At 48.1% G+C, this 12,084-nt stretch overlaps 1 protein-coding gene across 2 annotated transcripts in view; it reads left to right on the forward strand.

Moving 5' to 3' along the window:
- The window catches only part of ZBTB40 (zinc finger and BTB domain containing 40), a 74,448-nt gene that overhangs the window by 39,907 nt on the left and 22,457 nt on the right, over nucleotides 1–12,084 (forward strand). For both annotated transcript variants that reach the window (XM_038747100.1, XM_038747099.1), the window contains exons 7-11: nucleotides 1,278–1,414; nucleotides 3,219–3,417; nucleotides 6,923–7,056; nucleotides 10,437–10,605; nucleotides 11,514–11,990. In XM_038747100.1, coding sequence (XP_038603028.1) covers nucleotides 1,278–1,414; nucleotides 3,219–3,417; nucleotides 6,923–7,056; nucleotides 10,437–10,605; nucleotides 11,514–11,990 — 1,116 coding nt within the window. The remainder of the gene's footprint in view (nucleotides 1–1,277; nucleotides 1,415–3,218; nucleotides 3,418–6,922; nucleotides 7,057–10,436; nucleotides 10,606–11,513; nucleotides 11,991–12,084) is intronic.

Raw genomic sequence — 12,084 nt, forward strand, 5'->3', positions numbered from 1 at the left:
CATACTAACAAAATAAATAGAATGGCTATGTACAAGTAAAATAAATAAATAAATAAATAGAGTAATAAATATGTACAAACATATATACATATATACAGGTATATATGTACATCTATCTATCTATCTATCTATCTATCTATATATATACATCTCATCAGGGCTGCTTGCAGGCAGAGGTCAGAGGGTTGTAATTCCGGCTGTGCCACTTGTCTGCTGTGTGATCTTGGGCAAGTCACTTAACTTCTGTGCCTCAGTTACCTCACCTGTAAAATGGGGATTAAGACCTTGAGCCCCAAGTGGGACAACCTGATTACCTTGTATCTACCCCAGCGCTTAAAACCATGCTTGGCATATAGTAAAAGCGCTTAACAAATACCATCATTATTATTATGATTATTCTCTTGTATTGTACTTTCCCAAGTGCTTAGAAGAGTGCTCTGCACACAGTGCTCAATAAATACCATTGAATGATTAGTTGATTGACGATTTCCATTTCCTGCTAGGGACCCGCTTTTAAAGGGCTTGGCCTTCTTGTGAGCTGGGAACATGCCTATTAACTCTGTTACATAGTATGCTCCCAAGTGCTTAGCACCGTGCTCTGCACACAGGAAATACCTTTGATGATGGTGTTAAAATCATAGAGATAATAACAATAATAATGATGGCATTTATTAAGCGTTCACTATGTGCAAAGTACTGTTCTAAACGCTGGGGAGGTTACAAGGTGGTCAGGTTGTCCCACGTGGGGCCCACAGTCTTAATCTCCATTTTTACAGATGAGGTAACTGAGGCAAAGAGAAGTTAAGTGACTTGCCCAAAGTCACACAGCTGACAATTGGCGGAGTCGGGATTTGAACCCATGACCGCTGACTCCAAAGCCCGTGCTCTTTCCACTGAGCCATGCTGAGAGATTCTCCAGAGATGTAAAAGGTAGATTTAGGCAGCGTCAGTGAATGCTTATTGATTGGCCTAGTGGATAGAGCAAGGACCGAGGTTCTAATGCCGGCTCCGCCACTTGTCTGACTTTGGACAAGTCATTATCTTTTCTGGGCCTCAGTTTTCTCACCCGTAAAATGGAGATTAAGACTGTGAGCTTCACATGGGATGTGGACTGTGTCCAAACGGATTATTTTGAGCTGCATACAAGTGCCTGGCACATAGTAAGTGCTTTAAAGGTATCATTAAAAACAAAAAATGGAAAAAAAATACCTCTCCCCCTGCTTTTTACGGGGGCCATTTTGTATCAAACATCAGTGGAATGGAAATGTCCTTTTCAGTTGAGCCGAGCCTTGGCGATTATGGGACCGACCTACTGAGGCGATACCATGAAAACCTCTCCGAAATCTTCACAGACAACGAGGTGTTGCTAAAGGCCATCTCAGCTGCACCAAGTTTAGCTCCTGGAGAGAGGGAGGTAAGAAGGGTGTCGGGGTGTGTGTCTGTGTGTTTTTGTGGTGACGGTGGGGACCCTCGCTCTCATGACAGGATGGGGGTGGGGGACTCTCATGTCATGACCATTGTTGGGTAGTGACTGTCTCTATATGTTGCCGACTTGTACTTCCCAAGCGCTTAGTACAGTGCTCTGCACACAGTAAGTGCTTGATAAATACGATTGAATGAATGAATGAATCCCCTCAACATTTGTGCTCCCTCAGTCCTGCATCTGTGAGCCCTAGTCACCAGGTGGCCTAGTGGATCGAGCACAGTCCTGGGAGTCAGAAGGACCTGGGTTCTAATCCCGGCCCCGCCTCCTGTCCACTCTGTGACCTTGGGCAAGTCACTTCACTTCTCTGCCTCAGTTGCCTCATCTGTAAATGGGACAGAAAGTGTATCCCACCTGATTTGCTTGTACCCCCCTCCAGCGCTTAGTATAGTACCTGGCACATAGTAAGCTCTCAACAAGTACCAATATCAATACCAACAAGTACCAGTATCAATCAATAAATATGATTGATGATGATGAAGTACCACAGTCATCATCATCACCATGTACCCATTCCTCCCCGGCATCCTATGGTCTATGGCCGTACCACCCTGAACGTGTCCGATCTCGTCTGATCTCGGAAGCTAAGCAGGGCGGGCCTGGTTAGTACTTGGATGGGAAACCATCAAGCGCTTAGTACAGTGCTCTGCACATAGTAAGCGCTCAATAAATACGATTGATGATGATGAAACCACTTGGGAATACCAGGTGCTGAAGGGTTTTGTAGAAAAACAGCCCGGCTCAGTGAGAAGAGCCCGGGCTTGGGAGTCAGAGGTCATGGGTTCTAATCCCAGCTCCGCCACATGTCAGCTGTGTGACTTGGGGCAAGTCACTTCACTTCTCTGAGCCTCAGTTACCTCATCTATAAAAAATGGGGATTAAGGCTGTAAGCCCCACATGGGACAACCTGATTAATTTCCGTCTACCCCAGCGCTTAGAACAGTGCTTGGCACATAGTGCTTAACAAATGCCATCATTATTATCATTATTGTTATCATTCATTCAATCGTATTTATTGAGCGCTTACTGTGTGCAGAGTACTGTATTCATTCAATCGTATTTATTAATACGATTGTACTAAGTCGATTGTAATACGATTGTACTAAGATTGTAATAAGATTGTACTAAGTACGACTGTACTAAGCGCTTGGGAAGTACAAGTCGGCAACATATAGAGTTGGTCCCTACCCAACAACGGGCTCACAGTCTAGAAGGGGGAGACAGACAACAAAACAAAACATGCCGTCAGGTGTCAAATCATCAGAATAAATAGAAGTAAAGCTAGATGCACATCATTGACAAAATAAATAGAATGGTAAATATGTACAAGTAAAATAAATGGAGTAATAAATCTGTCCAAACATCTATACAGGTGCTGTGGGGAGAGGAAGGAGGTAGGGCTGGGGGGGATGAGGAGGGGGAGAGGAAAAAGGGGGCTCAGTCTGGGAAGGCCTCCTGGAGGAGGTGAGCTCCCTCTTAAGAATGCCAGAGCCCTGGGCATGAGTGGCTCTTGGGGAGCTGGACCACGGAGAGGCTAGGACTGGAGAGGGCTCTCGGAGCCCATCTCGAAGCCCCTGGGAGTTGTTGGGGGGCCCCCAAATCAATCAATCAATCAATGGTATTTATTGAGCACTTGTGAGGTTTGAGCTTGTATACAGGTGGCCCCCAACACCCAGGCCGGGGCAACCGGCAGCATGACAGGGCTTCTGAGCAGGAGGTTGCTCGTGTTTTGCAGGCTATGGACCAGCTGGTGAGACGTGACGCTGGCTCAAGTGGCTTCAGTTCCCTGGTCTCGGAGGTGCTAGAAGATCACACCCTGTCAGGGGCTGCCGTTTGGCAGCTCTTGCAGGCAATTGAAGAAGCAGAGTTTCCCCTGAACCTGCTCATGGAGGAAATCCGGAAGGAACCCGGGGCGGACTTCTTCTTCCAAGCAGGTAACACCTCTGGGCCCTGCCATCTTTGAACGCCTTCCATAATCCCTGCCCAGAAAGTGAACTTTCATTCATTCATTCAATCAATCAATCAATCAATCGTATTTATTGAGCGCTTACTGTGTGCAGAGCACTGTACTAAGCGCTTGGGAAGTACAAGTTGGCAACATATAGAGACGGTCCCTACCCAACAGTGGGCTCACAGTCTAGAAGGGGGAGACAGAGAACAAAACCAAACATATTAACAAAATAAAATAAATAGAATAGATATGTACAAGCAAAATAAATAAATAAATAGAGTAATAAATATGTACAAACATATATACAGGTGCTGTGGGGAAGGGAAGGAGGTAAGACGGGGGGTGGAGGGGGGACGAGAGGAATCGTATTTTCACTCAATCATATTTTTTGAGCACTGACTGTGCAGAGCACTGTACTAAGCACCTGGGAAGTATAAGTCGGCAACATATAGAGACGGTCCCTACCCAACAACGGGCTCACAGTCTAGAAGGGGGAGACAGACAACAAAACAAATCATGCGGACAGGTGTCAAGTCATCAGAATAAACAGAAATGAAGCTAGATGCATGTCATTAACAAAATAAATAGAATAGTAAATATGTACAACTTGCTGTCTTCGTTTTGTATTAGCAGTCTAGGGACCTGTCAGGTGACTCGATCGTTCTGTGGTGCTTCTTGAGGGAAGCAGTGTTCAGAGAAGCAGCGAGGCTTAGTGAATAGAAGACTGGCCTGGGAGTCAGAAGGACTTGAGTTCTAATCCCAACTCTGCCACATGTTTGCTGTGTGGTCTTGGACAAGTCACTTCAGTCAGTCAGTTATGTTTATTGAGCACTCCCTGTGTGCAGAGCACTGTACTAAGCCCTTGGGAGAGTACAAGTAGAGAAGCAAAGTGGCTCAGTGGAAAGAGCCCGGGCTTGGGGGTCAGAGGTCGTGGGTTCGAATCCTCACCCCGCCACTTGATGATGATGATGATGATGGCATTTGTTAAACGCTTACTATGTGCAAAGCGCTGTTCTAAGCGCTGGGGAGGTTACAAGGTGATCGGGTTGTCCCTCGGGGGGATCACAGTCGTAATCCCCATTTTACAGATGAGGTAACTGAGGCGCAGAGAAGTGAAGTGACTTGCCCAAGGTCACACAGCAGACATGGGGCGGAGCCGGGATTCGAACCCATGACCTCTAACTCCAAAGCCCGGGCTCTTTCCACTGAGCCACGCTGCTTCTCTGCGCTGTGTGACCTTAGGCAAGTCGCTTCACTTCTCTGGGCCTCAGTTACCTCATCTGTAAAATGGGGACTAAGACTGTGAGCCCCACATGGGACAGCCTGTTCACCTTGTATCCCCCCCAGCGCTTAGAACAGTGCTTCGCACATAGCAAGCAGTTAACAAATACTATCATTATTATTATTATTATTACAATGTAACAATAAACAGACCTATCCATGTGCACAATGAGCTTACAGTCTAGAAGGGGAGAGAGATATTAATATAAATAAATAAATTACAGAATTGTACATGATTGAGTTACTGTGGGTAGTACTGTACTGAGAAAGAGTACGGTACAACAATCAATCAATTACTTCTATTTATTGAGCACTTAGTGTGTGCAGAGCACTGTACTGAGTGCTTGGGGGAGTGGGTAGACATGTTCCCTACTCACAACGAGCTCAGTCTAGAGGGGAGACAGACATTAATAGAAATAGATAAATGACTGATATGTACATAAGTGCTGTGGGGCTGAGGAAGGGGTGAATTAAAATCCCAGGCAAGCACAACTCACAGAGTTGGTAGACACATCAGTGCCCATAATGAGCTTAGTACAGTGGAAAGGCGAGCTTACAATAAATATGTAGTAGAAGGACTTTTGAGAGCTCACCTCCTCCAGGAGGCCTTCCCAGACTGAGCCCCCTCCTTCCTCTCCCCCTCCTCCCCATCTCCATCCCCCCCGCCTTACTTCCTTCCCTTCCCCACAGCACCTGTATATATGTTTGTACGTATTTATTACTCTATTTATTTTACTTGTACATATTTATTATATTTATTTTATTTTAATATGTTTTGTTTTGTTCCCTGTCTCCACCTTCTAGACTGTGAGCCCCCTGTTGGGTAGGGACCGTCTCTAGATGTTGCCAACTTGTACTTCCCAAGCGCTTAGTACAGTGCTCTGCACATAATAAGCGCTCAATAAATACGATTGAATGAATGAATGACTTTAAAGGGCCTTGGCTCAAAGGGTCTTCAAGCTTTTGCCCAAGCTGTCTTTTATGCTTGCTTCTGTCTCTGTTCCTGTCACTCTCCAGCCTTTGAAGTCTTCCCACAGAAAAGTAGTGTGGCCTTTAAGAAGAGCGCGGGCTTGGGAATCAAAGGATCTGGGTTCTAATCCTAGCTCTGCCACTTGTCTGCTGGGTGACCCTAGGCAATTCACTCACTCCTGGGCCTCAGTTAACCTCATCTTTATAATGGGGATTTTACCCTCTCTGCAGTCTCGCATTTCTTCCTGCTTTCAAGACATCTCTACTTGGATGTCCCGCCAACAACACAAAATTAACATGTCCAGGTAGATGGGATCGAGGAACAGTGAGAAGGTTAGCATTAGAATCAATCGTTGGCATTTATTGAGCACTTACCATGTGCAGAGCACCCTACTAAGCACTTGGGAGAGTACAGTACATCGGAGTTTTTAGACCCATTCCCTGCACTCAGTGAAATTATTTTCTAGGGTTCCGTGGTTTCCTATAACATTTTTATTCCCCAAATCACTCTCACTTCAGTTAGTTCATTTTAGCCTTCTCAGCAACAACCTTGTGAGGTAGGTTGGAAAGGCCGGGATTATCATTCCCATTTTGCAGATGGAGAAACGGAGGTACAGAGATGTTAAGTAATTTGCCCACAGTCACAAGGCAGGTTAGCAGCCCAGCTCAAAGTCGAACTGGGTCCTCTGGCTTCTAGACTGGCACTCTGCCACTTGCCCAATTTTTTTTTTTAATGGTATTTGGTCATCGCTTACTATGTTGCAGGCACCGTACTAAGCGCTGGGGTAAGTAATCGTAATAGCACTGGTTAAGCACTTACTATGTGCCAGGCACTGTTCTAAGTAAAAGCTTATCAGGTTGGACATAGTCCATTTCCCACATGGGGCTCACCGTCTTAATCCCCGTTTTACAGACGAGGGAACTGAGGTACAGGGAAGTGATGTGACTTGCCCAGGGTCTCACGACAGACAAGTGACAGAGGCGGGATTAGAACCCAGGTCCTTCTAACCCTCAGGCCCATGCCGTATTTACAAGGCCGTGCTATTCTCCGTCAATTCTTTGTTTGCGAGGAGGATAGTCCCGGCTCTCCCTTTTCCCTGCACCCCCGGTCCGTAGTTCCAAGAGGGGATGGCGTCTTTGTCAGCGTGAGGGGAAGGGCTTAGTAGGGGGGGACGGATGAAGAAGGGGTGCACGTGTTTTCACCCCTGTTGATTTTCAATCCTCTTCCCTTTCTTCAGTGGCCACCCGGGAAAGCGTGGCCCTCGCGATCATCCTGCGGCACCAAAGTCTGATCAAAGAGGCTATTGAGCAGAGGGCCGTCCTTGAGGGCCTGGTTGCAGAAGAGGAGCACCTGGCCGGCACTATCCGAGAAGTACGATGGGGATGCCTTGGGGACGTCGTGGGGCGGGGGGCGAGGGGGAGAATCCTCCACCTTCGGGCCAGCCTCGCTTGCTGGAGTCTGCTCTGACTTTCTCTGAGCAGTCGCCACCTTCTGCAGGAGGGAAAACAATTGGCCTCATTTCATGCCGATAATGATGGCATCTATTAAGCACTTACTATGTGCAAAGCACTGTTCTAAGCGCTGGGGGGGGGATTACAAGGTGATCAGGTTGTCCCACGGGGGGCTCACAGTCTCCATCCCCATTTTACGGATGAGGTAACTGAGGCTCAGTGAAGTGACTTGCCCAAAGTCACACAGCTGACAAGTGGCGGAGCTGGGATTTGAACCCGTGACCTCTGACTCCCAAAGCCTGGGCTCTTTCCACTGAGCCACGCTGCCGGTCCCATATCTGTATTGGCTTGTGCCACCCTTGTGGGCAACTTAAAGTGTCAACTTTCTCACGGTATGGCCATCATCCCTCCCAAAAGTGGGTTGGAGAGTGTGAGCGTCAGAGGAGGTCCTCATCTGGTTGTGGGCAGGGAATGTTTCTGTGGATTGTTATATTGTACCCTCCCAAGCGCTTACTATCAATCAATCGTATTTATTGAGTGCTTACTGTGTGCAGAGCACTGTACTAAGCGCTTGGGAAGTACAAGTTGGCAACATATAGTTGCCATACTACCATGCTCTGCACACAGTATGCACTCAATAAATACAATTGACTGACTCATATGGCCTGAATAAGAAAGCTCCATCTTGGACTGACTAGTCATTGATGACCAGAAGAGACTTATCTAAGACCCGAGCACAGGCTTGGGAGTCAGAGGGACCTGGGTTCAAGTCCCGGCTCTGCCGCTTGTCTGCTGTGTGACCTTCGGGTAAGTGACTTGACTTCTCTGGGCCTCATTTACCTGGGGATTAAGATTGTGATTGGGTGATTAAGATTGCGAGCCCCACGTGGGACATGGACTGTGTCCAAACTGATTGGCTTGTATCGACCCAGCGCTTAGAACAGTACGTGGCCCGTAGTAAGCACTTAAATACCATTAAAAAAAAACGAGTTCCCTGACCTGGTTTTGAGAGGCAGTGGTTCTGGCTCAGGAACTACCGTCCTCTGGCCGATGCTGGCGGCAGCTGGCAGTTCTCATCCAAGAAGTGTCACGGTGACTGCCTCCCTAGGGGGTTGAAACAGCCCCACCGCCTCAGCGGCTCCGGAGCCTCAGCTTCTCACCTCATCTCTGGAGGCCCTCCGGGCTGCCCGGGCAAGCCGAGGGTATTTAAGCCTCGTTCTGCAGATGAGGAAACTGAGGCCCGGAGAAGTTAACTGACTTGCCCGAGATCACACAGAAGGCTAGCGAAGAAGCTGGGATTATTATTGTTAGTAGTAGTAATAATAATTATAATGGTATTTGTTAAGCACTTACTATGTGCTAATTATGTTGCCAATTTGTACTTCCCAAGCGCTTAGTACAGTGCTCTGCACATAGTAAGCGCTCAATAAATACGATTGATGATGATGATGATGATGATGATGAGGGCGAGGTAGTTCACCCATGAGGGGCCCTGAGGCTGGGGGCCAGAGGAGCTTCCGACTTGGCGCCGGGACCGGAGAGGGTGAGAGGAATCCTCGTGGCAGGCGTAAGAGTGGCAGAGAAGGAGACGAAGGTGCAGCAGCAGGGCACACGGAAGAAATCCCGTGGTGCCCGGGGCTGGAGGAGGGATCCACGTTCTGGGATCTAAGTAGGAGGGAATAGGATTCCATCCCTGTTTTCCAATTGAGGAAATCTGAGGCGCAAAGAAGTTCGGTAACTTGCAGACGGTCGCACGGCAGACAGTCAATCAGTGGCATTTACTGTACAGTGCTCTGCACACAGTAAGCGCTCAATAAATGCGATTGAATGAATGAGTTAATGATGTTGATATTTCTATAATTCTATTCATTCTGATGGTATTGATGCCTGTCTTCTTGTTTTGTTGCCTGTCTCCCCCTTCTAGACTGTGAGCCTGTAGTTGGGAAGGGATTGTCTCTATCTGTTGCCGAATTGTACTTTCCAAGCGCTTAGTACAGTGCTCTGCACACAGTAAGCGCTCAATAAATACGATTGAATGAATGAATGAATGCCAGATCCGGTGCAAAGAATGAACTCCCTCCCCTCCCCACTGGCTCCAGCCCCCACTTAGCTACAAGGAGCGAGGCGGGTGAGCTCCAGCTCCCTGCTCTACCGTGCCACTCTCAAATAATAATAATGACGGCATTTGTTAAGCCCTTACTATGTGCAAAGCACTGTTCTAAGCGCTGGGGAGGATACAAGGTGATCAGATTGTTCCACGTGGGGCTCACAGTCTTCATCCCCATTTTACAGATGAGGGAACCGAGGCACAGAGAAGGTGTGACTTGCCCAAAGTCACCCAGCTGACAATTGGCAGAGCCAGGATTTGAACCTTTGACCTCTGACTCCCAAGCCCGTGCTCTTTCCATTGAACCACGCTGCTTCTCTAAGGGGCCCTACTGGCTCCTGTGGAGATGGCCCCTTGTGACCTTGGGCAAGTCATTTCACTTCTCTGTGCCTCAGTTCCCTCACCTGCAAGATGGGGATTCAGTATCTGTTTCCCTCCTTCTTAGACTGAGAGCCCCAGGCAGGTCCTGATCTTTTATCTATGCCAACACTTAATGCAGTGCTTGGCTCATAGTAAGTGCTTAATAAATACCATTATTATTATTGTTATTATTATTATCTCTTGCCCCCATGAGCATAAAGGGATGCTGTTCATGGAGAAAAATTAAGCATTCCCTCATGTGGAGCAAGCCTGCAGGGCACACCCCCAAACACTTTCTCCCTTCCTCCAATTCCAGTCTTCTTACTTCTTCCTCCAATTCCAGTCTTCTTACTTCTTGTCTTTGAGAAGCAAATGGCCTAATGGAAAGAGCACAAGTCTGAAAACCAGAGGAGCTGGGTTCTAATCCTGGCTCTGCCATTTTCTTGCTGAGTGATCAGGGGCAAGTCACTTCATTTCTCTGCGCCTCAGTTCTCCTGTTTTCCCTCCTGGTTTGGCGGTGAGCCTCATGCAGGACAGGGCCTGTGTCCAACCTAATTAACTTGTATCTTCCCCAGCGGTTAGAACAGTGTTTGACATATAGTAAGCGCTGAAAAAATACCATTTAAAAAAATATGGGGAGGGACTTCCACTGGGTTGAACACGTGGGGAAGGTCAACTCATAAGAAGAATTCTACTTGCCTTTCCAAAGCCCCCAAGCCCCACCATTAAAGAACAACAACCCTGAAGCTAAATAAAATGGAAAACTGTAATGGAAAAAAAAAATAAAAAGTGATTTTATCTGTTGAACATCATGACCCTTTCTGTTTCTTTAGCTTCTGAGTATTCCCAGTGAGGGAGCCAGTGGTGAAGTCTCTCTAAAAGCAGCTTTGAGCAGAGCCTTGGAAAAATCCGTTCCGGCCATCAAGATCTGCCAATTTTTATACAGCGTTTCCGAGTCCTTCCCAGGTCTGCAGCCCGTCATGCAAGAGCTAGAGCACATGGGTAAGTCGGGAAGAAACAGCAGGTAGGGGTGATTGACCCCAGAGTCGAGGCGGGGGGGTGGGGGGCTTGAGTCGACCAGCTTTGAGTTCCTTGGAGGAGAAGCAGTCCCTCCCTGACCACTTAAATGTGGTCCTTATTTATGCATTTATCCCTCTCTTTCTCTCTGACTCTCCCTCTGCCCTCTTCCTCTCTCTCTTTCCCTCTCTCTCACTCTATCCACCTCCCCCTTCTTTCATTCATTCATTCATTCAATCATATTTATTGAGCGTTTATTGTGTGCAGAGCACTGTACTAAGCGCTTGGGAAGTACAAGTCGGCAACATATAGAGACGATCCCGACCCAACAACGGGCTCACAGTCTAGAAGGGGGAGACGGACAATAAAACAAAACATGTAGACAGGTGTCCAAATCGTCAGAACAAATAGAATTAAAGCTATATGCACATCATTAATGAAATAAATAGAATAGTAAATATGTACAAGTAAAATGGAGTAAAATCTGTACAAATATATATACAAGTGCTGTGGGGACGGGAAGGAGGTAGGGCGGGGGGGATGGGGAGGAGGAGAGGAAAAAGGGGGCTCAGTCTGGGAAGGCCTCATGAAGGAGGTGAGCTCTCAGTAGGGCTTTGAAGGGAGGAAGAGAGCCAGCTTGGCAGATGTGCATAGGGAGGGCATTCCAGGCCAGGGGGAGGACGTAGGCCGGGGGTCGATGGCGGGACAGGCAAAAACAAGGCCCAGTGAGGAGGTTAGCGGCGGCAGAGGAGCGGAGGGTGCAGGCTGGGCCGGAGAAGGAGAGAAGGGAGGTGAGGTAGGAGGGGGCGAGGTGATGGACAGCCATGAAGCCGAGAGTGAGGAGTTTTTGCTTCTTCCCTCTCTCCCTCCACCCCGCCATTCCAATCGTACAGGCCTCCTTCCTGAAGTAACTGAGAAGAAGACGGCTGGTCTCCCAGGGTGGAAGGTGCCCGCCGAATCTCCGAATGAAACCCCAGCCAGAGAGGAGGAGCTTGCATCGGAATCGACGAGAGACCACCCGGATAGAGAAGGAAGCAACGGAGAGAAGACCGGCTCCCCGGGGGCCGTGCCGGAGAAAATCCCCGGCTCGTCCCCATCCTCCTCCAAGAGGAGCTTCGTCTGCCAAGCCTGTAATAAGAGCTTCCATTTTTACTGCCGCCTGAAGGTGCATGCCAAGCGGTGCCGAGTGGCCAAGGGGAAGCAGGTTCAATGCAAGGAATGCAGTGAGACCAAGGCCTCCAAGAAGGAGTTAGAAATGCATCAGCAGGAGGCCCACGGTGGCACCGGAACAGCAGCGGCGCCCAGAAGGAAGAAGAGGAGGCTCCCGGTGACATGTGACATCTGCAGGAGAGAATTCGCTCACGCTTCAGGTTAGATCGGCTTCCTAGCTGGGAATCGGTCAGTCTGTCAGTCCTATTTCTTCAGCGCTTACTGTTTGTAGAGCACTTCCCAAGCGCTTAGTAC

This window comes from Tachyglossus aculeatus, chromosome 5 (assembly GCF_015852505.1).
Source record: "Tachyglossus aculeatus isolate mTacAcu1 chromosome 5, mTacAcu1.pri, whole genome shotgun sequence".
Taxonomy (NCBI): Eukaryota; Metazoa; Chordata; class Mammalia; order Monotremata; family Tachyglossidae; genus Tachyglossus; species Tachyglossus aculeatus.